Source organism: Aspergillus fijiensis (genome assembly GCF_003184825.1).
Source record: "Aspergillus fijiensis CBS 313.89 unplaced genomic scaffold BO72scaffold_68, whole genome shotgun sequence".
NCBI lineage: Eukaryota > Fungi > Ascomycota > Eurotiomycetes > Eurotiales > Aspergillaceae > Aspergillus > Aspergillus fijiensis.
The window spans coordinates 164273-191868 of NW_024469044.1; the positions used below are offsets into that span (position 1 = coordinate 164273).

At 51.4% G+C, this 27596-nt stretch overlaps 8 protein-coding genes across 8 annotated transcripts, besides 2 other annotated features; 5 read left to right on the forward strand and 3 right to left on the reverse strand.

The window, feature by feature from the left end:
• Positions 1–77: 77 nt before the first annotated feature.
• Positions 78–2060, forward strand: BO72DRAFT_452339 (tryptophan--tRNA ligase WRS1). Its single transcript, XM_040945707.1, has 4 exons — positions 78–391; positions 451–948; positions 1016–1340; positions 1414–2060. Exons 1-4 carry the CDS (start codon positions 264–266, stop codon positions 1822–1824), a joined length of 1362 nt encoding a protein of 453 aa, XP_040796856.1. The 5' UTR covers positions 78–263; the 3' UTR covers positions 1825–2060.
• A 520-nt stretch (positions 2061–2580) lies between these two features.
• Positions 2581–4126, reverse strand: BO72DRAFT_452341 (Ketol-acid reductoisomerase). Its single transcript, XM_040945708.1, has 2 exons — positions 2855–4126; positions 2581–2789 (listed from the first exon to the last, which is right to left on the reverse strand). Exons 1-2 carry the CDS (start codon positions 4027–4029, stop codon positions 2762–2764), a joined length of 1203 nt encoding a protein of 400 aa, XP_040796857.1. The 5' UTR covers positions 4030–4126; the 3' UTR covers positions 2581–2761.
• Positions 4127–5636: 1510 nt separating this feature from the next.
• BO72DRAFT_531591 (mitochondrial carrier protein) lies at positions 5637–7392 on the forward strand. Its single transcript, XM_040950377.1, has 6 exons — positions 5637–6090; positions 6137–6148; positions 6195–6292; positions 6351–6386; positions 6442–7073; positions 7132–7392. The coding sequence occupies exons 1-6, from the start codon at positions 5898–5900 to the stop codon at positions 7160–7162; spliced, it is 1002 nt and encodes a 333-aa protein (XP_040796858.1). The 5' UTR covers positions 5637–5897; the 3' UTR covers positions 7163–7392.
• A 1376-nt stretch (positions 7393–8768) lies between these two features.
• BO72DRAFT_388585 (aromatic-amino-acid aminotransferase) lies at positions 8769–10300 on the reverse strand (the record flags this gene model as incomplete). The annotated part of the gene is made up of 4 exons (XM_040941727.1): positions 8769–8887; positions 8942–9031; positions 9116–9358; positions 9481–10300. The coding sequence occupies 4 exons, from the start codon at positions 10298–10300 to the stop codon at positions 8769–8771; spliced, it is 1272 nt and encodes a 423-aa protein (XP_040796859.1).
• Positions 10301–11252: 952 nt separating this feature from the next.
• BO72DRAFT_480719 (WD40 repeat-like protein) lies at positions 11253–15487 on the reverse strand (the record flags this gene model as incomplete). The annotated part of the gene is made up of 4 exons (XM_040947646.1): positions 15355–15487; positions 13442–15268; positions 12643–13392; positions 11253–12608 (listed from the first exon to the last, which is right to left on the reverse strand). The coding sequence occupies exons 1-4, from the start codon at positions 15472–15474 to the stop codon at positions 11253–11255; spliced, it is 4053 nt and encodes a 1350-aa protein (XP_040796860.1). The 5' UTR covers positions 15475–15487.
• Positions 15488–20074: 4587 nt separating this feature from the next.
• On the forward strand, positions 20075–23397 carry BO72DRAFT_388523 (3-hydroxy-3-methylglutaryl-coenzyme a reductase; the record flags this gene model as incomplete). Its single annotated transcript, XM_040941724.1, has 3 exons — positions 20075–20392; positions 20477–23028; positions 23115–23397. 3 exons carry the CDS (start codon positions 20075–20077, stop codon positions 23395–23397), a joined length of 3153 nt encoding a protein of 1050 aa, XP_040796861.1.
• Positions 23398–23763: 366 nt separating this feature from the next.
• Positions 23764–25294, forward strand: BO72DRAFT_388568 (uncharacterized protein; the record flags this gene model as incomplete). The annotated part of the gene is made up of 3 exons (XM_040941726.1): positions 23764–24094; positions 24159–24317; positions 24384–25294. Coding segments are annotated over 3 exons (1401 nt in total), but the record flags the coding sequence as incomplete, so codon positions are not given.
• A 158-nt stretch (positions 25295–25452) lies between these two features.
• On the forward strand, positions 25453–25938 carry BO72DRAFT_342579 (uncharacterized protein; the record flags this gene model as incomplete). Its single annotated transcript, XM_040940631.1, has 1 exon — positions 25453–25938. A coding segment is annotated over one exon (486 nt), but the record flags the coding sequence as incomplete, so codon positions are not given.
• Positions 25939–26817: 879 nt separating this feature from the next.
• Positions 26818–27300: a sequence feature (Protein overlapping with rRNA (BO72DRAFT_452347, RAK72852.1) was converted to a misc_feature.).
• Positions 27301–27347: 47 nt separating this feature from the next.
• Positions 27348–27596: a sequence feature (Protein overlapping with rRNA (BO72DRAFT_338986, RAK72853.1) was converted to a misc_feature.).

Consider the following 27596-nt stretch of genomic DNA (forward strand, 5'->3'; position numbering starts at 1 on the left):
GCGGTCGGTTATCTATTCGTAGCAAGATGGTACAGTACAGTAAAGAAAGGTGCAGAAGTGTTGAAACGGTTCGACAGATCCAATCGGGGATAGTGCGGGACTCCGGCGTGAATGACACAAACACGTGATCACTTAATACCCAAAGGGGAAATTTGGAGGGGCACTCAATTTCCCCTCGGCCTGGCTGGATTTCCGCCGACGCATTGTCCAGCTCCGTTTTCTTCTCTCTCCTTTCACCTCCAAACTGCATAGACACTGACAGGATGGCCGAGAACGCGCCCGCGGCTGAGAACAAGCCTGCCCATGAGCAGGACATTAACCCCTGGTCCGTGGAGGGTGGACGCGACGAGAACGGCGAGGTCGTCGCTATCGACTACGAGGCCATCTGTCGGTATGTGCGGTTGCACTTCTCATCTCGGGCTAATGCTGACGGATCCTGGATGTGTACAGGAAATGGAACACCTCGATCATCGACGAAAAGCTTCTCGAGCGTTTCGAGAAGGTCACCGGACACAAGCCGCACCGCTGGCTCCGCCGCGGCTTGTTCTTCAGCCACCGTGACTTCGACCGGATCCTGACCCTTTACGAACGGGGTGAGCCTTTCTTCCTCTACACCGGCCGTGGGCCCAGCAGTGGCAGTCTGCACCTCGGTCACACCATTCCCCTCCAGTTCACCAAGTGGCTGCAGGATGTATTCGACGTCCCGCTCGTCTTCATGCTTACGGACGACGAGAAGGCGTTGTTCAAGGACAACATCTCCTTTGAGGATGCTCTGGGTTTCGCCATGGAGAACGCCAAGGATATTATTGCGCTTGGATTTGACCTGAAGAAGACCTTTATCTACAGCGACTTGAAGTACATCAGCAACCACATTTTGATGAACGCCTGGGAGTTCTCCAGTCTGGTCACTTTCAACCAAGTCCGTGGCGCGTTCGGGTTCAACGAGAGGTATGTTCTGCTGTATCTATGCTGACGACTCATCTCTTTTCTGACACCTGTCCTATTTGGTTGGTAGCACCAACGTCGGCCGCATCTTCTTCCCCGCCGTGCAGTGTGTCGCCGCCTTCGCGACCTCCTACCCCGAGATCTGGAAGGACGAGCCCCTCCAGGAACGCACGCAAGAGATCGCCAAAATCCAATGTCTGATCCCCATGGGTATCGACCAGGACCCGTACTTCCGTCTGCTCCGTGAAAACGCCCACCGCATGAAGTTCCCGTCCCCGAAGCCGGCGCTCATCCACTCCAAGTTCCTCACGGCCTTGCAAGGTGCCGGCGGCAAGATGTCTGCGTCGGAACCCAACTCGGCGATCTTCATGACCGATACTGCTAAGCAGATCAAAGTACGTACCTCAATTTCCCCAAGCATTCAAATTCCCTGCCCCCTCACTAATTCATTCTTCTTGTGTGTAACAGACCAAGATCAACAAGTACGCCTTCAGTGGCGGCCAGGTCAGCATCGAGGACCACCGCCGCTTGGGCGGCAATCCGGACGTCGACGTCTCATACATCTACCTGACCTACTTCGAGGAGGACGATGCCAAGCTGGCCGAGGTGTACGACAGCTACAAGAAGGGGGATCTGCTGACGGGCGAGCTGAAGAAAATGACCATCGAGGTGCTGCAGGAGTACGTCGCGCAGTTCCAGGAGAAGCGCAAGGAGGTCTCGGACGAGGTGCTGGCCGCGTACATGAAGCCCCGCAAGCTCGAATGGAAGGGAAACCCCAACCCCGTGCCCGCGCCCCCAGAGGAGACGCTGGCTGAGCGGCCAAAGAATGAGAAGAAGGAGAAGGCGAAGGAGAAAAAGGGAAAAAAGGAACAGGCGTGACTAGGTTGTTCACGTTCGGTGGATAAGGGTAGAGAGGATTTTCGAGGGGATGATTTAGACATATACCATTTTTGTTTGAGGTGTTTCTCGTCCGTTTTCTTGTTGGAAGCAGTAGGTACGAGGTTAGGTCGTGGTAAGCATATCCTGCTTTGTCGGTAGTGGAAGGTAAGCTACATGTAGACAGCGACAGAGATGGATGGATACAGGCGATCGAAGTTCCGTGGTTAGTTGATGCTTTACAGCGTTTGCAGTCCTTCTGACCCTTGGGTCACTTACGACGTGGATTTGAGGATCGTCTGCCTAGATATCAAGTTCATAATCAGGTTCAGAATGTAACATGCTGAAAACAACTCCTATAGACACAAAGTTCATCGAAGAGACCGAGCGTTTTGTTCTCTTTCTTTCCCCCTAATTCATTGGGTGACATTGTTGCAGGTTTCCCGTTATCGGGGCACACGGTGGTGTTGCTTCATGGTCGGTAGCTGAAGATCGGGCTCCCGGAGTCGTGGTCCGCACTCCGACTGAGCCATTCAGACGTGAGATACGGCAGCTGCAGCCGAGCCCGGAACGCACAGTCGATTTTAAGTGGGGGGAGGGGAGGGAAGAAAGCCTCGACCTCGACCTCGACCTCGACCTCGACCTTTCCCCGGATTTTGCCGGGTTGATGAGTCATACACTTTTTTCTCTGGCAATGCTTCGAGTGTGTCTTCGGATCTAAATAGTGGCTAAGTATTGAGAACGAGAAGCGGAAGAAAGTAAAAATTTATGGTAATGATATTTCCGATTATACACCAATAGGTAGGATAGGTTTGAACAAAAAGAAAACAGGAAAAAGGAAATCCTAAACAGTTCACATCATAGTACAGTCGTAAAACTTTTCCCCCCAGGGGTTTCTATCCCGATCTCAAAGAATTCAAGAAAAGATGAAGTGGCTGGTTTACTTCTGGTTCTCGGGGCGGAGGGAGCTGTAGACATTTCCAAATTAGCATTGGTGTCGATTGACAATGATAGATTTCCGGGAGGAACATACCGAACAGCCTTTCCGGCGCGCCAGATCTCGAGATCACGGATGTCCTGCATCTCCTTCTCGTACTTCTCGCGGTAGTCCTTCTGGGAGTTGTAGTCCAGGGAGCGCTGGGTCTCGGTACCGTCGCGGACGGCGTCGTACAGCTCGTTGAAGAGGGGCTTGAGGTTGTCCTTGAAGCGGGCGGACCAGTCGATGGCACCACGGCGGGCGGTGGTGGAGCAGGCGGCGTACATCCAGTCCATGCCGTTGGCACCGATCAGGGGGTAGAGGGACTGAGTGGCCTCCTCGACGGTCTCGTTGAAAGCCTCGGAGGGGCTGTGGCCACGCTCACGGAGGACCTCGTACTGGGCGAGGAACATACCGTGGATACCGCCCATCAGGCAGCCACGCTCACCGTACAGGTCGGAGTAGACCTCCTTCTCGAAGGTGGTCTCGTACAGGTATCCGGAGCCAACGGCGACACCCAGGGCGATGGCCTTCTCCTTGGCCTTGCCGGTGACGTCCTGGAAGACGGCGACGGAGGAGTTGATGCCGCGGCCCTCACGGAAGAGGGAGCGGACGGTGCGGCCAGAGCCCTTGGGGGCGACAAGGATGACGTCGACGTCCTCGGGGACCTCGACCTTGGTCTTCTCCTTGAAGACGGGGGAGAAACCGTGGGAGAAGTACAGGGTCTTGCCCTTGGTGATCAGGGGCTTCAGCTGGGGCCAGGTCTCGGACTGGGCGGCGTCGGAGAGCAGGTTCATGACGATGGTACCCTTCTTGACGGCGGTCTCGACGTCGAACAGGTTCTTGCCGGGAACCCAGCCGTCCTGGATGGCCTCCTTCCACGAGGCACCGTCCTTGCGGACACCGACGATGACGTTGAGGCCCTGGTCGCGCAGGTTCAGACCCTGGCCGTGACCCTGGGAGCCGTAGCCGATGAGGGCAAGGGTGTCGTTCTTGAAGTACTCCTGGAGCTTCTCGCGGGGCCAGTCCTCACGCTCGTAGACGGTCTCCTGGCTGTCGGCAAAGGTCATGGTCTTGACGCCGCGGGCGGGGGTGATCGGGGCGGCGGTCACGCGGGGAACGGCGGCGGTGGCAGCCTTGAGGGCGGGCCGGGGGAGGGCGGCGGAGAGCACGGAGCGAGGGGCACCAACGCGGGCCAGGCGGAGGGCACGGGGAAGTCCACGAGAGGCCATTGTGTGTATGTGTGTGGATGAGGAATAGGATGAAAGAAGGAAGGATAAAAGAGGCGAAGGGAGTATGGAGGAGGAGGATGAAGGGAAGAGAGGAGAGTGGAACAGAATTGATGAGATGGGGAAGAAGGAGAAGAATAGAAAGGAGGACAGCTGGAACTCTCGTCCAGTTTATAAACTCGTTGCTGGGGACGAGATCGGCCGGCGGCGATTCACGTGATCCGGAGTTAGACAATTGCTCCCCGGCCGATGTCGGATTACACGGCTGCTGATTGGTTTCTCGGTGGATAAACCGTGGGTTGCCGCAAGCGGCCTGGGCTGGATGTGGTTAGTCTCGGCTCCCACTTCGGGGTCCGTCACATGAGTCACTCCGGGGTCCAGCCCCGATGCCACTCCGATTATCATTTTGTAGATCTAAGCATGACTCTTTCGGTTCGATCTGGGGAACCCCGAGGGTCAAGGCTCACTGGATTGGTGGTGTTATGGAAGGTTAATCTATATTCGTGACCAACTCAAACTGTCGTTCCCTGGTACCCGCTCCCCCTCCTCCTCTCCCAACACTCAAGGAGCAGTGGGCGATAGAGGTCAAGAATAGCAATCGAGGTGCTCTGAGTCACAGGTTGATGCTCAGATGCTAGGGGTCGACCCTCAAGTGGAGAGCTCTATTCTGAGGAGCTGGGACATTCTAACTCACTCACTCTCGTGACTAAGAGATTGAGAACAGCCAGCAACCGTACCGTGGAAAGTAGACACTTATCATTCGAATTGTAACTTACAGTACACTAAGAGCTGGCACAATATGAGACAAATGACTCCAGTATACGGAGTAGAGCCCCCACCCCCCTTATTATGCTTGCTGTACTTGAAAGTCCCTGACGGGGTTTGTATAGCTACCTGTGATATAAATAACCTCGAGTCAAGTATGTCGACATGGAGGGTTTGGGAGAAGCTGAATTGACCTCGAAGGTTGATCTTCAGTTTCCACAGAAAAGAGTGATGTATAATTAGACGCAGAGCCTCGATTCCAGCATGATTCTGTTTCAAGGCCGTTTCATGAGCTAGGTTCAGGCACACCGGCCTAAGATGCAGCAAGCTTCTAGACCATACTCGCCATAGTCTGTCTGCAAGCAAAGCTTCTAGGCCGCCGTGGAAGTCCTCTCAATCTTAGGGCTGATCAGAGCAGCCAATGTGCATGTGACCAAGTCTCGTGATGATAGTCTAATAACGGCCTTCGGATCAGATAAGCCTGGACAGTATCACCGACAGTAAATGTTTTCTTTCGCCCCATGAGAAAAGGCTGAAGAGGACGGCCACCTCCCGAAATGGTTCAGTTCACCACGAGCGCAGTGAAATTGGCAAGAGCTTCGTATAACGTGTAGCCCCCCGTGATACTCGACAGGGCCCCGTCAATCCTCTCGATGTTATATTTCTGGCGTCCTCTTCCTTCCGCATGCTCCTCACATCCCCATCACGAGAATCATATAAGATCGTCGCGACGAACTGATTCTTATTGTTTCAAACAGAATGGAGAGCTCTGAGCTTGAAAAGTGGTTGGTTTCTCAGTTTATGGCTGTTTTGCTGTAGCCCATGGTATGACGAGGGATTACGTTGGATTTTCCAGGACAGTGTTGACAGGAGCATGGCCCTTAACTTAACAGCTCGCGACCGCGAAGGGGCTGATGAGTTTCAATCCTTCCTAGAGACCATAAAGCCATACCCAAAGATACAGGCAAGCCACTCGCAACCCGTATCAAGGGTCGGAGTCGGATCCCGAAACATGGCGATGACCGTGCAGAGTCTCTCGGAACAATACCCGAACGTGGGGAAATCTAGTCTATCAAGCATGGAACCCTCCTCTGACCACGACTAGAATGGATGTGCTCCTAGGCGTGTCTATTTCTTGGATCTTTCACCCATTGTCTTCATATAGCACGCGAGTAGGACCCCAATCCAAGATGAGTGACCAAATTCCCACATTAGAGGTGCCCAGATCCCAAGAATGGAGGCAGACCGCCAAGGACGTGACTGCTGGTGCAGCTGGTGGAGTTGCACAGGTCCTCATCGGTAAGACTCTTTGCCCAATGCTCCGAAGCAACGCTGACGCGTCCAGGACAACCATTCGGTAAGCCACCGCTACCCTGAACAAGACAGACATTCTCACAGCCCAGACCTTGTCAAGGTTCGTCTGCAGACTCAAGAAGGCGGGGATGCGTGGTCTGCTACTCGCCACATCTGGGCCAAGGAAGGTGCCCTCGCATTCTACAAGGTTTGTTGCTGCTCAAGGGGTAATGGAAGTTTCATGCTGAGACAGTGCCGCAAATCAGGGCACGCTTATGCCCTTGCTGGGGGTTGGCGTTTGCGTGCGTATCTTTTTTTTTCTACCGGCTCTGTCTCAAGACCTCACAAGGGTTATAGGTCAGCATTTCGTTCGGAGCTTTGCATACCTTCCGCCAAGCGATCGAATCACGCAATCTCCAAACCCGCCCCTCGCATGATCGGACCCTCTCCCTTCCTCAGTTTTACATCGCTGGTGCTGGTTCAGGGCTGGTGACTAGTATCGTCTCGGGCCCAGTGGAGCATATCCGCATCAGACTTCAGACGCAACCGCACGGCACGGGAAGAATCTACATGGGGCCGTTTGACTGTGCACGAAAATTGATGAGGGCGGGCGGGCTGGCAGGGTTGTATCGGGGGCAACTGATGACGGTTGTTCGTGAGATGCATGGGTACGGAGTGTGGTTCGCGACGTATGAGGGGCTGGTTCGGTGGGCCATGCATCGGCAGCGCAAACGGCGCGAGGAGTTACCGGGCTGGCAGATTGCGGTGTATGGGGGTTTGGCGGGGGAGGCGCTCTGGTTGTTGAGCCATCCGATCGATGTGATTAAGAGCCGAATGCAGAGTGATGGGTTGGGATCTGAGAGGAAATATCGTGGGGTGGAACATGTGGTGCGGGATACGTGGGCTGTGAGTGGATTGCGGGGGTTGTTCTATGGGATCGGGCCGGCGTTGTTGAGGGCGATGCCGGCGTCTGCTGGGACGTTTGTGGTGTGAGTATCTCTGGTGTGAGCTGGATAATGCTACTGCTAATCATCGAGTTCGGAGTAGGGCTGAGATTGTGCGAAACATGCTGAATTAGACTCGGTTCTATGGGATTGTGATGCGATGAGAACTGTCAGTCCTTCAGGGAGGCTATTGGCGGCAAGAGGTACTGCAGAAACCAACGAAATTCGTTCGTTGATGATAGTCTTGCGATCAGAGAATGCTGGGCTTTTCCCATGGTGTCTTGATAGAGGAGTTGTGAAGAGGATTTCTAGGTAAATAGTGAATGGGTTATTGTTCACGAGCAAGTATGGAGCAGAGCCGAAGCTCTGCAACGTTGGAGGTCAAGGCACAGGAACAATAATTCAGCTGGGGCCGTGGATCGTTTGGTGGAGTCACGGGCTATCCGAGGTAAATAAAGAACAACGACTACGTGAACTTCCATAGTTTCTCTTACTTCCGACCTGAACAACTCATCACTTCAAGGTAATGCGTTCTACTGATGCACGCGAATGAACAGAGATGATCGAGAATCAATCGCGGAATGGATCGAGCGCGTCGCCTCAGAGCAGCACTCCGCTCCTCCGATTGACTTAGTAGAAGAAGACCGAGCGAGGAACCTTCGAGACTCTTTGAGAACGAAAGGCTCAACAAGGTGGGGGCCTCACAAGGAGAAGATCAAGGGGATTGCCGCCCTGTCACTGAAGTTTACCATGGAGGAACGAAGCGAAGGGTCTTGGATCACGGACGTTGTCCAAGCTCTTGATTCTGCCAATTGACAACTTACCTCTGGAATCTTGGAGCGCGTATGTCACCAATGCAGCTCAACTCATCTGTTGTTTGATCTACTGATAAGGCCTAGCTAATCAGAGTATGTCGATCCTCAATATCTGCCACGCCACTTTGAAGGATGTATTAAATCGCAATAAGTAACCTCGTTTTCGGGTTCCGGAGCGAGCTTTGCATTGACGAGCATACGCGTTCAGGCATTGACATCCATGACAAAGCTCTCAGTCACATCGATCACCCACACACCGGAAAGTGGCTACTCGGGCTAGGCATGGAGGTCAAATCACCCGAGGGAAGCCGAGTCGAAGCCGAGATACAAGCAGAGTTATGAAAGGCGGGCTTGGTGTCCTGGAGCTCCACCAGTCGAAGCGGGACATCTGCACGGATGAGCAATAACCTCAAGGTACCTCCAGCGACAATTGGCTGTGTCGTTATGGGAGAGAGATAGAACCTTTATATTGCACATGGGCTTAAAGATCCCTCGTCCTAGTTAGCCGAAGTCGTACGTTGTCATTCTAGACTCCGCCTTCATGATATGCACTAGGACTGATGATAAAAGCGCGTCTGGGGCCCGTTCTATAGCATGCAACCAGCAATTAGGAGGATACGACTGCCTTGGCCACTCAGCCGAGGGGAGTCCTGACTAACATCCGAGGTTCATGTATCGACCAGTTGTTACACACAATCACAGGGACGAGTTGGCGGCTATGTCACTCAGTTGACACTTGAAGATTGAATCGATGACCATGTTTACCAAGAAAAAGCCCAATGCTGGCTACCGAACGTTGAACTGGTGGAACGGCCGAAAGCAGAACAAGCTCGTCTGAATAGGACTGGCATGCAATGAATAAAGCGCCCTGCATCAAGCCAACGTTACCCGTGTTCTCTCGGTATTCATCTATGACTCCCTCAAATTAAGCATTTCGCTTCCGCAGGCGCTCTGCGATTGCTCTGGCTACATACTCGACATTCCCTGGATTTAACCCAGCGATCGACACGCGCGAATTATCCGCCATGTAAATATGATCCTCCTCTGATTTTGTTAGCGTCTAAACAATGAGAACTGGCTTGAGTAGAAATCACCCACCCCGCAACTCCTTTACGACGCCCTCCTCTAGTCCGAGAAATCCAAACATCCCGGTCTGGCGCACCAAATGCGCCCAGTCGCCGGGGGCCCCTGTAACTGTCAGCACAACCGTCATCAACCCTGCATCCTGTCGTCGTCATCCGACCTCAGCAGCCTGGTATAGGTCAGACTCACCATATTTGACCAGCCCCTCGACCAGCTGGCCCCTCATCTCCCGAATCCGTCCACTCATGGTCTGCAAGTCCTCCTTCCACATCTTCCCCAGCTCCTCATTCCCCAGAATCATGGCCGCAATCTTCGCCCCATAAGCGGGTGGATTCGATACTTCCCGTCGCTGCAACACTTCCAAAACCGACTCCGTATTCCTGGCTGCTGTTTTGGTATGTGCGGTGAGGAAGAAGCACCCCGTCCGCTCGCCTATCGTTCGATTAGCATACCGTAACCCGCCGTTTCCCTCCGCGAGTCGTAGTCCCAATCCGGCCTTCAACTCCGCAACACCCCTCCACCATACAGCCCGCGAAAATGAAGGGAAATCATACCATAGAGCCCCATATTCTTCGCAAAGGACATACACACCCCAATCTCGAGCCCGAACTCCTCGCCCGCAAACAACCGAATCGCCGCGGCGTCCTCGTCAAGATCCCCCGAGTTGAACCCCAGGTATGCAGCATCGAAGAGGGGGAAGAGGTTCCGTTCTTTGGCGATCTGCGCGACCTGCCGCCATTCCGCGGGCGTCGGATCACACCCCGAGGGATTGTGCGCGCACGCATGCAGGATCACCACGCTGTTGCGCTCCGCCGCGGCCAAGGCGGCGAGATAGGGTTCCAGCGCCAGGGAGCGGGTGATCGCGGCGTAATAGGGCAGCGAGACGACTTCAAACCCTAGGGAGGTGAAGATTTGGTGGTGGTTCGACCAGGTGGGGCTTGGGATGTAGACTTTCGGCAGAGCAGGGGTGGCGAGCCCTTGCCGGGGCTGGATGTCGTGGAGGTGTCGAAGAAGCAGCCCGGCCAGATGCAATGCCCCCGTTCCCGAGAGCGACTGACAAGCGGCTATCTGGGAAGCAAGACTGGCGTGCAGGGCTGATCCGAGGGCGAGCTGTGGGGCCAGCGTGCGGAAGACCGGATGACCCAGGATCGGGAGGTATTCATGGTTCAGGCCGGTGGCCGTCAGGCGGTTGCGTGCGGCAGCCACGGCGGGGAGCACCCACGGTTGGCCGTGGCTGTCACGGTATGTGCCTTGGCCGAGGTTGACTTTCTGAGGGCTGGGGTCGTCCAGGTATTGGGCGGTTAATTCGAAGATACGGTCCGGGGAGATGTAGGGGGACGAGGAGAAGCGGGAGGATGGCGTGCAGGTGGTCATGATTGGGGGAATCTGATGGTGAAAGGATGGCGAGATGGTCTATTTAGCGTTTGAGCTCTGGTTTTGGGGGATTTTATTTGTGCTGTTGCTGGTGCTGAGCGGGTTCATGACCCGAGATGGGCGGATGCTCTTCCGAAGTATGCATGGCGGCGTGAGCCTTGGGAAAGGAGATCGAGGCGCTGACCATTCGATAGAAAGCCCAGACGGGCATTTGGCGCCTGAGCCTCGCTCTGGCTCAGCGTAGAGATTCTATCGCAATGCTAACGGTTTGGTATTCGAGGAAGAGGATGTCGCCGAAGGTCCTGTGGCGGACTGTTTCTGTCATTTAGCACGGGTGTCTTGTAACACCGCGAGAAGGAAAGCAGACATACCACCAGCCGAAAAGTAACGCGATATCCTGCTGGAGAACTCTGATTTTTCCTCGACAAGCGACTCGGGCGAAGTAATATTCCCATTCCTTTTGACGAATAAAAGCTGTCTATCGGTAATGGACTTAGAGATTTGCATAAGATTTATGCCTAAGGCCACGGCTGTCCACTATTAACCATTGATGCTGCCCTGGGCGATTTCGTCTCTCAGGCCATTCAGTTCTATCAAGCAAGAGGACATCTATTGCCTAAGACGGTGGGAGAATGAAGCCATTCAATAATTATTAATTGCTTGTTATGTTACGTACATGGGAAAAGTGTGGTGGTAAGGAAGACGGGGCTATTGGGCCCGTTCCCGCGTCACGGGACCCAGAGATTTATCATGAGTAACAATAAGCTAAGATCTATATTCAGGTGGAAGCTAACAGAATCTACAAGCATGCAGTGGGCAAAAGCTCTCTGAATAAATATTTAACTAGTTGCAGGCCTCCTTTTACAAGAAGATTAAGAAATAGAAGATAGTAGAAGACCATATTTGAGAAGATGTCACATTTCCATGTACTCCTAAATCTAAGCAGACAACGCTAGTGACGTTCACAGCTCAGTATAAGAACTTGCCCTGATTCAAAACCAATACAAATAGTCGAATATGTTACAGCGGAGGCTGATATCTTAAAAATTGATGGCAACTTCAACAGCTTTTCTGAGTTCCATGTAACCCAGGTTCGATCAGGACTTATTCCAAATCCCTGAGAATACAATATTTCAGGATTTGCCTGGGAGGATGGCGACTTCGCAAGGTAAGTCAAAATTAGGTTATCCAGACCATGTTTTGTGACCCAGCCAACGTGGCTCTTGAGCGTCTGCAGGCAGGCGCCGCTGGCGGCGTCCCATAGTTTGACGGACTTATCGTGGGAAGCAGACGCCAGCAGCTTAGAGTCATGCGAGAAAACCACTAACTGAACCCAGCTATTATGACCTTCGAGTGTCTGCAGGCAGGTACCGTTAGTAGCGTCCCAAATCTTAACAGTCTTATCATAGGAAGCAGACGCCAGCAGCTTAGAGTTATACGAGAAGACCACTGACTGAACCCAGCCAATATGGCTCTTGAGTGTCTGCAGGCAGGCACCACTAGCAGCCTCCCACAGCTTAACAGTATTATCGCGGGAAGCTGACGCCAGCAGCTTGGAGTCATGCGAGAAGACTACTGACTGAATCCAGCCACTGTGGCCATTAAGTGTCTGCAGGCAGATACCACTAGTGGTATCCCACAGCTTGATAGTATTATCATGGGAAGCAGACGCCAGCAGCTTGGAGTTATGTGAAAAAACTACTAACTGAATCCAGCTGATATGGCCTTTGAATGTCTGCAGGCAGGTGCTGCTGGCGGCATCCCACAGCTTAACAGTTTTATCATGGGAAGTAGACGCCAGCAGCTTGGATTCATGCGAGAAGACCACTAACTGGACCCAGCCACTATGGCCCTTAAGCGTCTGCAGGCAGGCACCGCTGGCGGCGTCCCACAGCTTAACAGTGTTATCGCGGGAAGCGGACGCCAGCAGCTTAAAGTTATGCGAGAAGACCACTGACTGAACCGAGCCACTGTGGCCCTCGAGTGCCTGCAGATAGGAACCGCTGGCGGCATCCCATAGCTTGACGGTCTCGTCGCGGGAAGCAGACGCCAGCAGCTTGGAATCATGCGAGAAGTCCACTGACTGAACCCAGCCACTGTGTCCCTTGAGCGTCTGCAGGCATGCACCACTAACGGCATTCCACAGCTTAACAGTCTTGTCATGGGAAGCTGACGCCAGCAGCTTAGAGTCATGCGAGAAGACCACTGACTGAACCCAGCCACTGTGGCCTTTAAGTGTCTGCAGGCAGGTACCGCTGGCTGCATCCCACAGCTTAACTGTCTTATCGTAAGAAGCAGATGCTAGAAGCTTGGAGTTATGTGAAAAAAACCACTGATTGGACTAAGCTACTGTGGTCCTTGAGTGTCTGCAGGCAGACGCCGTTAGCAGCATCCCATAGCTTAACAGTCTCGTCGCGGGAAGCAGACGCCAGCAGCTTGGAGTCATGCGAGAAGACCACTGACTGGACCCAGCTACCGTGGCCCTTGAGCGTCTGCAGGCATGCACCACTAACAGTAATCCACAGTCTAATAGTCTTATCGTCGGAAGCAGACGCCAGCAGCTTAGAGTCATGCGAGAAGACCACTGACTGAATCCAGCCACTGTGGTTCTTAAGTGTCTGCAGAGAGGCGCCGCTGGCGGTATTCCACAGTTTGATAGTATTATCGCGGGAAGCAGATGCCAGTAGCTTAGAGTCATGTGAGAAAACTACTGACTGAACTGAGCCACTGTGGCCCTTAAATATCTGCAAGCAGGCGCCGCTGGCGGCGTTCCATAGCTTGACAGTATTGTCGTGGGAAGCAGACGCTAGCAGCTTGGAGTCATGCGAGAAGACCACTGACTGGACCCAGCCACCGTGGCCCTCGAGCGTCTGCAGGCAGGCACTCCAGCTCTCGCCTATCATTGACCTGGCGTTCATCCATCTTAGTTCCTCAGACTCAAATTGAGTCCTTGTGATACTGCTCCGAGGACTAAAGAATATCGCTGAGGTGTATACTTGAAGTGGATAATCCTCTATCATCGGCTTATGATATATGATAAAGCGGTATGCATCTCGAATCCTCTTATGTAGTACTTCATATTCCTCCTTTGTCTATATTTAAGTTAGAATAGCTGATTGCAAAATAATAAATAACACATACCTCTATCAATCTTTCAAGTTTCAGCATCGCTGTCGCTCCTTCAGCTAGATTACCTAGTAGTGTAAGAGCTTCCAACCAGTAAAGAAAGTCCTGGCAGAAAAAATCTTCAAGCAAAGTAGTGTGCACCAAGCTTTGACTTTGTTTGCGTTTTTCTTCTCTTCGAAAGAGTCGGCTTCTGAGGCTTCGTACTGAAATGGCTGTCTTGAATAGGCCTCTTAGTAGGCTAGAAGCTCCCAGATGTTGAATGAAAGTTCGGTATATGGTCATAGGTAAAGTCACGCCTTGCAGTCCTGCCATCAATCGTCCGGCTGGAATCTTCTTTCGAAGTTGTTCTTTTCCAAAGATGAGTATCAAGATCGCTTTTTCGAAGAAGCTTTTCAACCGACAGAAATTATGAAGCAAATGAAAAGGTTCACGATGAAAGAATATGCGCTCCAAACTTGTGCCTCGGAGCTGTTCACCGGTTTCTTTGCTTGGTATCTCGTCTCGAGTATAGTCTTTAAGATGATCAACCCAATAAATACATGCGTATCGTATGGATTGTAGTGGATCTGTATCTGGCTGCGTGATCTGATCAGTTGTAATTGCAGGGTCATCGAGCTCGTAAATATTGCGCCGTAATGTTTTGTGAAGTGCTTGTAAAGACCTCGAGAAGATGAAGTAGTGTATCTCTCGCACACCTTTTGGAGCAATTTCTTGGGAGGCCTCTTTGAGAAGGAAGTCCTGCGCAGATTGATGGATCAGTGCGATTGTATGTCCTCGAAGAGCAAGAAAAGAACCACAATTTCTTGCAATCCTTTCAAGATACTTGATCAGGCACTTATCATCAGACTCTATGTCGCTTGTCGAACTGTTTGGTAGTTTGAGATAACATGATAACTCATCCAATGTGATAGGACGGTAGACAGTGGCTACAATCCCAAGTAGAGACGTGCAGTGCTTAGCATCATATTTTAGCTCATTGATGTTGGCCAACATTCGCTGATATAGCATGCCAAGCCCCGGGGGAAACGTTGCAAGTTCCGCTTGGATGTACTCAGGGGGAACATCTTTCAGTTGCTCGCAAACCAAAGCTACCCAGAGAAATGTTCCTTTTGCATTGAGTACAAGATGATCCTCAATAGCTTTTCTTGTTGCTTTGCTGTATTCATGCTTTCTTGATAACGCCTCTACTTTATTCTTGATGAAGTAGTCAACACCGGCAGCCAGATTATCTTCATTCAGCTCAAGGTGAAGTCTGATTCCTGTTGTATTATCGAGATATTTTTCGATACTCGGCCAGTTTCGACTTGAGACAATCCATTTCACATGTTGATAATCTGATGATTCCTCTTCAAGAAATCTAAGAAATCTATTTTGATCAATGATACACTCGTCCAGTGCATCAATTATTAGGTAAGTCTTCTGGGTAGCCGGATCTTGGAGTATCTTGTGGAAGACATCGTGGACTTCGAACCACCTATTCTCGTTGTCAAGAAACTTCGCAGGAATATGGGTCTGGAGCAGAGGCTGTTGCTTCCTAAGCATAGTAATAAGTCCTTGTAGAATCGCTGTAGCACTGTTAATACGATTGTTGGTGGCTTGGCAGAAGAAGTAGGCAATATTAATTTTGTCTTGCGTAGCTTTCTCTGAAAGCTCATCAACAATACCACAAATTAGCATTGTCTTGCCTTTACCAGGATCACCTTTGATCCAGAGAAACTGATTGCCTGCAGTGTATCTCCATCTAATAAAATCATCATGGTCGAGCACCCAGCGGTAAGAGTCTCGAAGAAGGCCACCCTTCTCCTCTTCGATCCGCCGCTTATCAAGCTCGGGATTGATGGTCTTTAAAGAGTTAAAGTGTAAGTCATTCCGTATCCCAAGATGAAAAATTCGACTAAGTAAGCAGTGGTAGTAATTATCTCACTCACTTTTGAATCATCAGATTGATTGTAATAATTGTAGTAAAACTGACTATTAATCTGCCCAGGATTTTGACCGACCTGGAGTCCAATATTATCGGCAGTAAAAGATGCAGTTGAGTTGTTCATCGTTTGAGCGGAGGGTTTTAGAACAGTATGTATCACCGGACACACCAGCTGAGACTAAGATTAAGGCCTTATATACAAGTTTCTTAGCTACAACACTCAGCTACCCCGCACTACAAAAAGTAAAAATTGCGTGTGTAACCACAAGTATGATAATTACAGTTGCTCGTTACAGGTCCCAGGAATCTTTCTATATTATGTAAAAGTATTTTGAGCCGTGTGATACTCAAAGATTAGATCAATAAGGCTTAAGAATAAAACAAAAAGCAAAAGAACAGGAACACAGTATTAGGTGCAGTGGTCAATTTCCAGAGGAGATATCCACGTAGCTACGTCCAAGCGGTGGGGCATTTTCCGTGCAAATATAAGAATCACATTGGCAGAAACGGAATCTAATTGATCCGAACCTCACAATGCCTATCGTCAGGCCACGTAGGGCGTTTGCTTAATGGACATCTCCTAGTTGACGGAGGTTGTTTAACGCACAATGGCTCTAAATTCGAAGCCCGCTCAACTGGAACTAATCCAACACATGATTCAAAGCTTTCTGACAACATCTCCGATGGCTCACATCACTGACTGCAGAAAACAGTTAATTGTGTATACTCGCTCCAACCTGCAGACATCCAGCAACGTCCAAGCACGGTGCAATGGTGTAGGTCGCCCACGCATTATTATACCTTTCATGCTCGAAGCTCTTTGCGAACATCTAAGGAGAAGCCAAATCTCTATCAAGATGAAATGGCAGTATGGATCTGGGACAAAATTGGAAAACATGTGACAATTCAGAGCATCAGCAGAGCACTTGCTTCGGTCGGGGGGTCTAGAAAAACAGCGCGACAGATTGCCAAAGAACAGACTGCTGACTTGCGAGGCTTCTTTCTTTATCATCTTACAGTATTCCAGTCAAATCAGTTGATATTTGTAGATAAATTAGGCTGTGATAAGAAAGCTGGATTCCGGCGAACAGACTGCAGTGGTCGCTTTTAGATATAATCCCGGTCCAACTTGCCAAATTCCGTCGTGATCAACTTCCAACTACTATCTGCAAATGCCCAAGATAAAATAAATCTTAGAGGTGTGTTCAAGGGTCTACTGATGCCAATGCTTTTGAGGACTTCATCGAGCAGCTCCTCCAGCATTATAACAAATAGCCAGAACCAAAATCTGTTCTTATTATAGAAAATGCATCGTTCCATCGGACTGAAAGGATGTAGCGGCTATATGCCGATTGAGGTGTTATTCTGATATATCTTCTGCTTCATTCGCCAGATATCAACCTTATCGAAGAGTTCTTTGCGGAGCTGAAGCGGAGCCGAAGCAATTCCTCACGCGTTATTCCTCACGCGTTAGCGGACATCATGTAAGAAAACCCCAGGACAGGGATTTAGTAGTTCTTGTGATAACTAGTACGAAAATGAGATGAGTCAACCAGGCAAGAATTTCATTCTTGGGAAAAAAGAGAAGAAGGAAGAAGCCCGCAGGGCCTTCACTCTGAACAATGTAGATAGATTGAGGCCATTAATGCCTGAGGCATTAATGTCTGGTCACATGACAGGCCGTCAAGGCGCCTGTCCATGGTGCGGTCCTGGGTAATCAAAGACTAAAGACCGCATGATCCGGTCCGGGACTGGACCATTCCTAGGCCTAGCTCAGCCCGAAAAGGCACAGAGGACGTTGGGGGCAATCAGTTTCTTGACAAGAACTACGTATTTTCGCACCATCCGACATCTCCAACGTGAGTTATCTCCACAGCTGAGTGTATTTCTAGGGCTGATGCCATGCTTACCGCCACAAAAATCGACATATCCAGTAGCATCAGAAACACCACTAGAGTTTACCGAAGTTACAATTAGACCTAGCCTGTGAGATTAGCTTAGTTGTGATGAGAAGCAAAAGACTATGATATCCCAGGTGTCGCTGCTACTGCAGTTTCGGTCCATGAGATACGCTCTGTATTTTACTTCTTTTCTCTTCTTGTGGATTGGGGGGCGGCCTTCTCTTCCGTGTCAAGCACACTCATCTGAGTTCTCCGGAGATAACTCGTACTCACCAAGCCAGATCTGATCAGTAGGGCACTTATATCTGAGCTAGTAAAGGCTTGTTCTACGTAAGTGTAATAGGTAGTTAGCTAAAGGAGGGGTGCTTTCAAGTCCCGTTGCCAGAAGCTTGGTGAAGGCGCCTCTACCGCATCGCCATGAATCCGCAGTCCCACTTTACATGCATTGACTTTCGCAACTGCTTGGTTCCTGAGTATCCTCAAATCCCAGGCTTCGTGTCTTCTTCTTGACTTCTGGCGTCGCTTCAGGCTAGGCTGCCGGGCCTGGGCCAGACCATTGACCCTATATCAAGCAAACAAATTCAAAATCTGGCTGGTCCTATCCTTGAAACTACTGTACGGAGTACTGCAATGTTGGAACCCGTAGAGAACTTGTTCTATTGGATTAATCGATGGTGGGGCGCCGAGTGAATCATGGAGCCTGGAGAGGGGCCCGCGCAGTGGGGCCATATAAGCGAGGAAATGGGACAACTCAGTTCGAAACCCCGGCTTCTGATTCCAAACAGAGAAAAAACAAACCTCAAATCAGATTCAGCCATAGACATAGCCTGAACGAACTGACGAATGATCTGTAATGTTCGGATGGTCAAACCTCAACCAAGACTCAGGAGTGCAAAAGCATACCCACATTTATACCATAATCAGGTTAGCCTAAGGCCGGAATATGGGGCCGGTCATATAACCTCGATGTTAGTGCAGTGATTATGACCTGAGCAAGTTGGGAGGGGCGGGGCTCGCATGGACATGTAAAATCTAAGACAGTTGAATTGTAAAGTCTAAAATAAGTGTGCGTAGCTCTAGAAACAATTTCGGGTCAACCATGAGAATTGAAGCCTCAATGCTCACATCCGTTAGCCTTTGGAACGCGAATTGGGACTCGACACGGTCTCTGGTGTCATCAGTTTGATTTGACGATATTTTCGACACACTGCACAGTAAGAAGCTCCGAGTCGATCATGGTGTTTGCAGCCTGGTGCTATCCACAAATACGGAGACTATCCACGTCAATCGAGGGCCAGAACCAGTCGAAATCGTCAGAGGAATCCAGGAAGGGCAGGGAAGTGGGTGCAGAGTGCGATCCCGACACATCTCGCGGCAAGGTAAGGGAGGAGACCAGGGGCGAGGACATGTGCTTAGGGTTTGCAGGGACAAGGTTCGCTGCGCTGGTTTTGCGTAGCTTGCGCTTGGGGCATCGTTCACTGTAGACGCACCCAAGTCCAACCTGTTGGCAACGTTGACATGGACCCAAGGCCAATCCACTCTGATTCCCTGTACACTTGATTTTCTGTGCATGGCATCGATCAAAAGATCGTTGAAATGCACGGCGAGGCAAGGTTTCGCCAGTGTGAGAGTTCTGGGCTGTCGATAGAGCGACAGAGCGGGCGGAAATGCCTTTTTCTGCAGCCATCGCGATTGTACTGTCCTAGGTTGTGAGGATCGTAGGTTTAATGAAACGCAATACTCGCTATTGAAGAATGTCTAGGCTCGGAATGGCGGATTCCTGGTTGGTTATGAAACCACGACGATCTGATTAGAGTCTTTCCGAAGCCTCATCGGAGGAAATTTCCAGTCAGAGAACAAATTGGGGCTCGGCTCATGCTTAGTAGGTCTAGTGTGTGGACTGTTAGTGCTGGGCATTCTCAATGAGCACCTTATCTAGGCATGAGGATGGGGGGTCTTAGTGAGCTGATTCCGTGCTCAGGTAGAAACTTGTATGATGGTAGACGATGGCACTCGGACCTAATCCGTCGCTTTTGCTACCCGTACTATGTAAGTAAGAAAGGGGAAGATAAGATGACCACCAGCGTTAATACTGAATAAGTTAGTAGTTTTGGGTAGGTTACGTATACGCACTACATCCCCATCTAGGCTACTAGGTAGTTTAGTACTATCTACACTCAACACTTGTACAGTACGTATCCAAGTATGTATGTATATGTTGTACTGTATAATTTATGTGGACATACTCCGGAGTATGGTTTTGAAGATGGGAGGAGATCGGCCGAATCATGGCGTGGGCCCTCGTTGGTGTTTCCTCCTAGTGCTTATTCTTTCGGCCGCGACGCAAAGAGGCAAGTTACGGAGTAGTTAATAGTTAGTTAAACAAATGGCAACCTGGCTAAGAACAGGCTAACGTCTCCGTAGCCTTGTTGTAGGTCCTTTCCCCGACCGGCCTGACCTGCTTCGTCCCTTTCCTATGCTCCTTATGCTCCTTAGTCTCTTTTAGCAGCCCCGAATTGCTTCCAAGTTGATTTGCTCCCACAACCCATTCTCCGGTTATCCCATAGTCTTTCGTTTCCTTTCTTTCTTTCTTTCTTTCTTTCTTTCTTTCTTTCTTTCTTTCTTTCTTTCTTTCTTTCTTTCTTTTTTTCCCTATCCCACTGACGAAACCATTGCCCTTGAATTGTACAGCTGAATCATCTCTCTTCTGTTTCTCAACGAGGACATGGATTATTGCTAGCCCTATACTTGCTTTATTTTTTCATAGCCCCAATTGTTCACTCAACAGTGCTCCCCCTTCCCACAATCGAGGATAACATCACAATGGAATCTGTGATGATCAGGCCGAATCCTGGCTGGGTGCAGCATCGAATCACCACAGGGTTACGTGCACTTGTGGGACAGGCGTGTCGAAACCCCATTCATACTCTGCTTGTCACTGCTCTGGCAGCGGCCATGACCTATCTTCATGTTTTGGAAGGGAGCTATCGGGCTACTAATGCAGGTCTGGGGTCCGAGATCGAGACAGCCCCCTTGAACATCCAGTCTTTCCTCTGGGGCAGCCGCACTCTTCACCTCGGAGCGACCAGCTCCTGGAGATGGCAGTTCGATGACCTGCCTGAGGCGTCTGAGTTTCACCAAGTATGATAGACTTCTTCCCGCCCCATCAATCTGATAAATAATTCTGGGTGCTGATCAAACGGTGCTTGTCCTGCGATCTATCAGGCGAACTCTCACTGGGCCCTTGTCACCCTTAATATACCAGATGCTTCTGTCGCGGATAGTATCTCCCTTCTGTCAGATTCGCTCGCCCAGTCTCTCGGTGCGGATCTAATTCCGCCTACTTCCAACTTCTTCACTTTCTCTGATGATGCCTCGTTGGCGTTTCGAGTTCCATACTTCCAATTAAGCGGCTTTCTGGAGGCAGTCAATACCATAGCCTCCGAAAACGAGAATCATACCTGGATAATCAGGTCTCCTCGTGGAGAAGGAAGTCACATGTCACTGAGACGCTGGCTCGGAAGCTCGTGGCTCGCGTTCCTTCACCGTGCCAAACATGCAGAGACCGTTGACTTGGTGATTGTTGGGCTCGGTTACCTAGCCATGAATCTGACCGTGGTCTCTCTCTTTCGGGCGATGCGTCATCTCGGCTCGAGGTTCTGGTTAGCAGCCTCGGTCCTACTCTCTGGCACATTCGCCTTTATACTTGGACTTGGCATCACGACTGCCTGCCGCGTGCCTGTCGACATGCTCCTGCTTTGGGAAGGTATCCCGTTCCTGGTGTTGACGATAGGCTTCGAAAAGCCGATCCAATTTACTCGTACCGTTCTCGACTCGTCTAAAAACCTCCAGCGCAGCGGGTTACAGCAGTCTGCTTTCATTGGCAACAATGAGGATGATACCCGCCAGAGCCAATCGATTTCCAAAACAATTCAGCTCGCGGTTGATCGAGAAGGATGGTATATTTTGCGGTCGTATCTATTGGAAATCGGCGCGTTGGGGATCGGAGCGGCACTCCGGCCGCAGGAAAGTCTCGGTCACTTCTGCTTCCTAGCTGTGTGGATCCTGCTTGTTGATGCTATTCTGCTATTCACCTTCTACGCCACGATTCTTTGCGTGAAGTTAGAGGTGACGCGGATCCGGGGCCCCGGTGCGCTTCATCAAGCTGACGCGCAGCATGGCCCTCGAATTTTTGGGTACAAGGTCAAGCCTGCAAGCGTGGCCCGTTGGAAACTGTTGATGGTGGGTGGCTTCGTGCTCTTTAACGTGCTCCAACTGTCATCTTTCTTCTGTCGCTTTATGGGAGGATTTATGGCTAAAGCCGCTCTGACCCCTACTCCTGTCAGTCCTTTCAGAGTAGCGGCCAACGGTCTGAACGATATTTACCTGTCAGCTCGCCGCGAGGGGGTAGAGACGCGTGCGACAGTGCTAATGCCTGTTCGGTATGTCCTAGAGTCATCTAAGCATGATTTATCAGCCACTAGACGCCCCGTGTTTGAGGGTGTGCTGGCTGGACTGGAAAGCCCGCTCGGTCGACTCTGGCTTATAAGCGCTTTGGTCATCAGCCTCATTCTCAACAACCATCTGATCCAGGCCGCCCGCTGGCATGCTCTGCCCCGAACCAAAAAAGAGTCAGCTGTCATAGATAGCTCCTCTCCGTCGTTACCACGCGCCCCCTCTGCCACTGACATCAGCTCTCGAAGCCCCGAAGAGATCGAGGCCCTGTTCGAATCGAACCAAGCAACATCTCTGACCGACGACGAGCTGCTGGAGCTGTGTCTTCGGGGTAAGATTGCAGGATATAGCTTAGAGAAGACATTAGAGCGCATCATAGCGGGATCGTCCAGCGCAGTAACCAGACTGGAAGCATTTACGCGCGCCGTGCGGATCCGCCGTGCCGCTGTATCGAGGACGCCTTCCACGCAAGGCCTCAGCAGCGGCGTCGAAGAGTCGTTGCTCCCCTATCGCGACTACAACTACGAGCTCGTGCACGGCGCCTGCTGTGAGAACGTGATTGGATACCTCCCTTTGCCCCTAGGTCTCGCCGGCCCTATGGTGATCGATGGCCAAGCGTACTTTATCCCGATGGCCACAACTGAGGGAGTGCTCGTTGCCAGCGCCAGTCGGGGTTGCAAGGCTATCAACGCGGGAGGCGGCGCGGTGACTATGCTCAAGGGCGATGGGATGACACGGGGCCCTTGCCTGGGGTTCCCCTCTGCTTCACGCGCCGCTGAAGCTCAGCGCTGGGTCGAGTCGTCCGTCGGTCACGAGGTGCTCACGACCGCTTTCAACGCAACCAGCCGGTTCGCCCGCCTTCAGACCCTGACTGTAGCGCAGGCAGGCACCTACCTTTATATTCGATTCCGCACTACCACCGGCGACGCGATGGGTATGAATATGATCTCTAAGGGGGTCGAGAAGGCTCTCGAGGCGATGGCTGTGCAGGGCGGATTTCCGGACATGCACACTATTACACTCTCAGGAAATTTCTGCGCTGACAAGAAGTCCGCCGCCATTAACTGGATTGGGGGCCGCGGCAAGTCCGTTATCGCCGAAGCCACGATCCCCGCCGACACCGTGCGGAAGGTTCTGAAGACGGAAGTTGATGCGTTAGTCGAACTCAACACTGCTAAGAACCTGGTCGGCAGTGCCATGGCCGGTAGTATTGGTGGGTTTAATGCCCATGCGTCCAATCTTGTTCAGGCGGTGTTTCTAGCCACCGGCCAGGATCCTGCTCAAAATGTTGAGAGTAGTAGTTGTATCACGACCATGAAGAAGTGTGTTTCATCCATCCTTTCCCCGTTGTTTCTTTGACCGGCTGTACATATGCATCTCTGTGTGTGCTAACGTTGGGTTGCTCTAGCATCAATGGGAACCTCCAGATCGCCGTCTCGATGCCCTCGATGGAGGTCGGGACGATCGGCGGAGGCACCATCCTCGAGGCTCAAGGCTCCATGCTGGACCTGCTCGGGGTGCGCGGTGCGCATCCCACTGACCCTGGTGCCAATGCGCGCCGTCTAGCCCGGATTGTCGCCGCTGCAGTGCTGGCGGGCGAGTTAAGCACGTGCTCTGCTCTAGCGGCTGGCCACTTGGTCAATGCTCATATGCAGCACAATCGCAGTGCGGTGGCGTCAGCAAGGAAGTGAGGTCTCACCAACTGCCTACCCGCGTCCTCTAATATGCGTGAGGCTATGAAAAGAAGATGAATTAACCAGGCAAGAATTCCATTCTTGGGGGAAAAAGGGAAGAGGAAGGCCCGCAGGGCCTTCACTCTGGACTATGTACATATATAGGGCCACTGGTGCCTGAGGCACCAGTGGCTGGTCACATGACAGGCCGTTAAGGCGCCTGTTAGTCAGCCAGACATTATACGCTCCATTGACACTTTCGTTTGGTCGTCTCTGTTGGTGCAAGGTACTTTCGGGCATTACTCTTGGGGCCATGGTCACTACTCTCACTCGCATATTCATGGACATCAAGCACGCGACTCTATTTCAACTGATTCTACTTCGTTTCATTTGGTTCCTAGCCAGTCCTTTAGCAGTTCCAGCCTTACCCAGAGCTGCCTAAATGCTCTTTATAGCACCTTACAATGCAATAGCTATGTATCGACGCTTGGGCGACCGGTCTGGCATGGCAGTCTAAACAATGCGGTTCTGACTGACGCCGTGTGTTCGACTCAGTGTGGCCAGTCTTTGTCTAGCTTTCATGACAATATTGTGGAACAGTGTGGTGCCGATGCAACTATTGCAGAGGGGATCCCAGCCTTATCAGTGATTGACAGTGTTTGGTCAGGCTGGAATGAAACTTGTCTGAAGAACGTCAATGGCACTTATTGCAACGGTATGTTAACTCTTGTAAGATCGGGTAGTATAATGTGGACATGTCAATAACCTTTAAGGAGCAGATATTCTCGACTTGTGGGATTCAGCGTCGAATCTTACCGATATGCCGGTGGCAAATATTTGCGATGATTGCTGGGTTACGAAGCTAGAATTAATGCAGCAGTTGCCGTATTCGGCTTACAGCGCCCCCTACGAGACCATGCTTAATTATTCGATTTCGGGTACTTGGATTCCGCATTACCTATTAATATTTGTGGATATGTGGCTGACCGTTAGTATCGTTGCAGTTTGCAACCTACAGGGCGTAGAAACACAGCCGACTTCGGGGGGAATTCAGATCCCTGTGGCAAATGTTTCTTGCTCTACAGGCAATTGGTACACAGTCCAGCCAGAAGACACATGTGATTCTATCGCCCTTGCCCAATCTATCTCTTCTTCAACTTTATATCAAATCAATCCCACGCTGTATAACTACAGTGATCCGACATTAGGGCTAAGATTGTGCCTGCCCCTAGCATGTGAAAATGTCTACGAGATCGCTGCGGGGGATAATTGTTCTTCGATTACTGCTGCGACCGGAACTTCGTGGTTGAAACTTGTCTCTTACAACGGTATGGTCGACAGCGGATGCTCGAACATAGGCGATACCGCTCTTCTAGGTGGAGTCAGATGCGTTTCTGCTCCTGGAGGGACCTTCAATCTCACGGTTTCCGCCAACTCTAGCTCGACGTCAGGTGTCGACGGGCAAGGCGGATCGGGGTCAGGTCATGGGACCAACTTTGTTGCTTTACCCAGCGATATCACTCTTGCTGATGGCACAACCACTGACTGCGGAGATTATTATACGATTGTGTCCGGCGATACGTGTGTCTCACTCTTAGCAGAAGCCAATACACCATTTAACCTTTTCATGGCCGCAAACCCTTCAATCACGTCCGCGCTGGCCTGTGATGATGAACTGACTGTGGGCTTGACCTACTGTATTCACCTTATACGCGGTTTCAATGCGACGAACATCAGTGGTAATCTGACCGTCTCCACTAATGGGCTATGTGGAAACGGTACAACCTGTCTGGGGTCCTCTTTCGGGGACTGCTGCTCGCTATCGGGATATTGTGGCAGTACTTCTGACTACTGCGCCGCGGGACTCTGCGCTCTACATCTGGTGATTGTGTTTCGGGCAATCCGATCTCTCTAGACGGGCTCTGTGCCTCCCTTTCATCAACCAATGCAACATGTACCGGAAGCCAATTTGGATCTTGTTGCTCCACTGGTGGATATTGCGGTAACACCTCTGACTATTGTGGCTACGAGACGTGCCAGAGCGCGTTTGGAAGCTGCGTTGAGGCTCCTCCAGTCAGCTCAGATGGTTTGTGCGGTGCCCTATCATCTTCTAATGCCACCTGTACTGGTAGTACATTCGGCGACTGTTGTTCGATCAACGGATACTGCGGCAGCACCTCCGACTACTGTGCCTATAACAGTTGTCTGTCTGCATTCGGGACCTGTGATGCTGGCCCCACAGTTAGCGCAGATGGCTTATGCGGAGCGCTTTCTTCCTCTAATGCTACCTGCGCGGGTAGCACCTTCGGTGACTGCTGTTCCATTAATGGGTACTGTGGAAGCACAGAGGAATACTGCGGTATTGGCTCTTGCGACTCGTCTTATGGCAATTGTGACACAGTGACGGTCAGCCTGGACGGATTGTGCGGCTCCATGCCATCTGTTAACGCCAGTTGTGCGGGCAGCCATTTTGGTGACTGCTGCTCTACGAGCGGCTACTGCGGCAGCAGCGACGCATATTGCGGAATTGGTCAGTGTCAGTCTGCCTTTGGCAACTGCGTTCAGCTGCCCATAAGCACCGATGGCCTCTGCGGTTTCATGTCCTCCGACAACGCAACGTGCCTTGGGAGTCAATTTGGGGTTTGCTGCTCCGTGAACGGCTATTGCGGTAGCTCAGATGCGTATTGTGCAGCGGCAAACTGCTTAGCAGATTACGGTAGTTGTTCGGCTTGATTCATTCGGTCACAGAGAAGATCTAGAGAGTAATATTCGAGATGACTTGAGGATTTGAGGTATCGGGGCTTCGGGGCTTCAAGGGTCATGCGCGAATTTGACGGGGCAGATGGCGGTTGTCTGTGATCTGCAGTAAATAACACGTCACGTACTGTAACTCATGTATTCTTTCCGTGTCACATCCGAAACATGAACATATAAAATTGCTTTCTCCTCCTTTCCCCTCGTAGTTGTCTTCCATTTGATCTTTCCCATGAGTTATTTCTCTCTTTGCCTCCTAAACCGTCATGGCATGCTACCCACGAGTTCCGTACCCGGCAATGAGCGGGCTGAATGAACAAATGATAGGATGGGCTCGAGTAGGCAATTTGCCTGCCATCGCCGTGCTTCTTGAATCTGCTGATTCTGCGGATCTGCCCACATACGGCGACACGCCCCTTCACATCGCAATCAACAACAACCATTTTGATATTGCCCGCTTCCTGATCTCACGCGGCTTTGATGTCAATCAGAAGGGCTGTGAGTCGTATGGCGCTGTTTGCTTACCTCCTTTGCACCTAGCCGGCATGGCAAACTCTCCAGAATTAATTAGACCTTCGGCTCGACGCGGGAGCGGATCCCTCCCAGGACGACGTGTCGGCCGATGGATTTTGCTGCACGCAATTAGGACAGCTTGATGAGGGCGGAAGACCGCATACAGCCTTTATGACTGCGGCCTATTGGGGCTGCGAGGCCGCCGTGCAACGCTTTATTGACCGACTGCAGCCTGCGGGCCTTATCGCCGCAGGGGAGTGGCCGGATGCGGTGATTGCCGCCTCGCTTTTTCGTCACCCGAAGACCCTCGCCTGTCTTCTCCGTGAATATCCGGCTCCTGGAGTCCCGCAGGATGTCCTGGATCGAGCTCCCGCCGACGCAGCCCTGAATCAAGAATACGACCCCTACCACGGGATGGGGCCTCGTCTACCGGAGGTGTCGTGGCAGGATGGCATCCATGTCTTTCGCCTCTTACTGGATAATGGTGCTCGCCCTAATTCGTTTCCTCAAATGTCGATTTATCGGTCCGGCCACGGAAATCCGCCCGAGCCGATCATCCTGCCAACAATTGACACATCTATGGACATGGACATGATCCAGATGCTCCTTGACCACGGGGTAAATACTGGCCGGAGACCGATAGCGCACAAGTAGAGTGATCGAAAGATGAAAAGCACTTTGAAAAGAGAGTTAAACAGCACGTGAAATTGTTGAAAGGGAAGCGCTTGCGACCAGACTCGCCCTCGGGGGTCAGCCGGCACTCGTGCCGGTGTACTTCCCCGGGGGCGGGCCAGCGTCAGCTTGGGCGGCCGGTCAAAGGCCTCCGGAATGTAGTGCCCCCCGGGGCACCTTATAGCCGGAGGTGCAATGCGGCCAGCCTGGGCTGAGGAACGCGCTTCGGCACGGACGCTGGCATAATGGTCGCAAACGACCCGTCTTGAAACACGGAC

Bases quoted from the DNA above. Each gene is read 5' to 3' on its own strand.
- BO72DRAFT_452339 (XM_040945707.1), top strand. From the start codon at position 264: ATGGCCGAGAACGCGCCCGCGGCTGAGAACAAGCCTGCCCATGAGCAG. The intron at 949-1,015 runs GTATGTTCTGCT...TTTGGTTGGTAG, and splicing joins GCGTTCGGGTTCAACGAGAG to CACCAACGTCGGCCGCATCT. The intron at 1,341-1,413 runs GTACGTACCTCA...TGTGTGTAACAG, and splicing joins ATACTGCTAAGCAGATCAAA to ACCAAGATCAACAAGTACGC.
- BO72DRAFT_452341 (XM_040945708.1), bottom strand. From the start codon at position 4,029: ATGGCCTCTCGTGGACTTCCCCGTGCCCTCCGCCTGGCCCGCGTTGGT. The intron at 2,790-2,854 runs GTATGTTCCTCC...AAATGTCTACAG, and splicing joins CGCGCCGGAAAGGCTGTTCG to CTCCCTCCGCCCCGAGAACC.
- BO72DRAFT_531591 (XM_040950377.1), top strand. From the start codon at position 5,898: ATGGATGTGCTCCTAGGCGTGTCTATTTCTTGGATCTTTCACCCATTG. The intron at 6,387-6,441 runs GTGCGTATCTTT...CAAGGGTTATAG, and splicing joins TGCTGGGGGTTGGCGTTTGC to GTCAGCATTTCGTTCGGAGC. The intron at 7,074-7,131 runs GTGAGTATCTCT...AGTTCGGAGTAG, and splicing joins TCTGCTGGGACGTTTGTGGT to GGCTGAGATTGTGCGAAACA.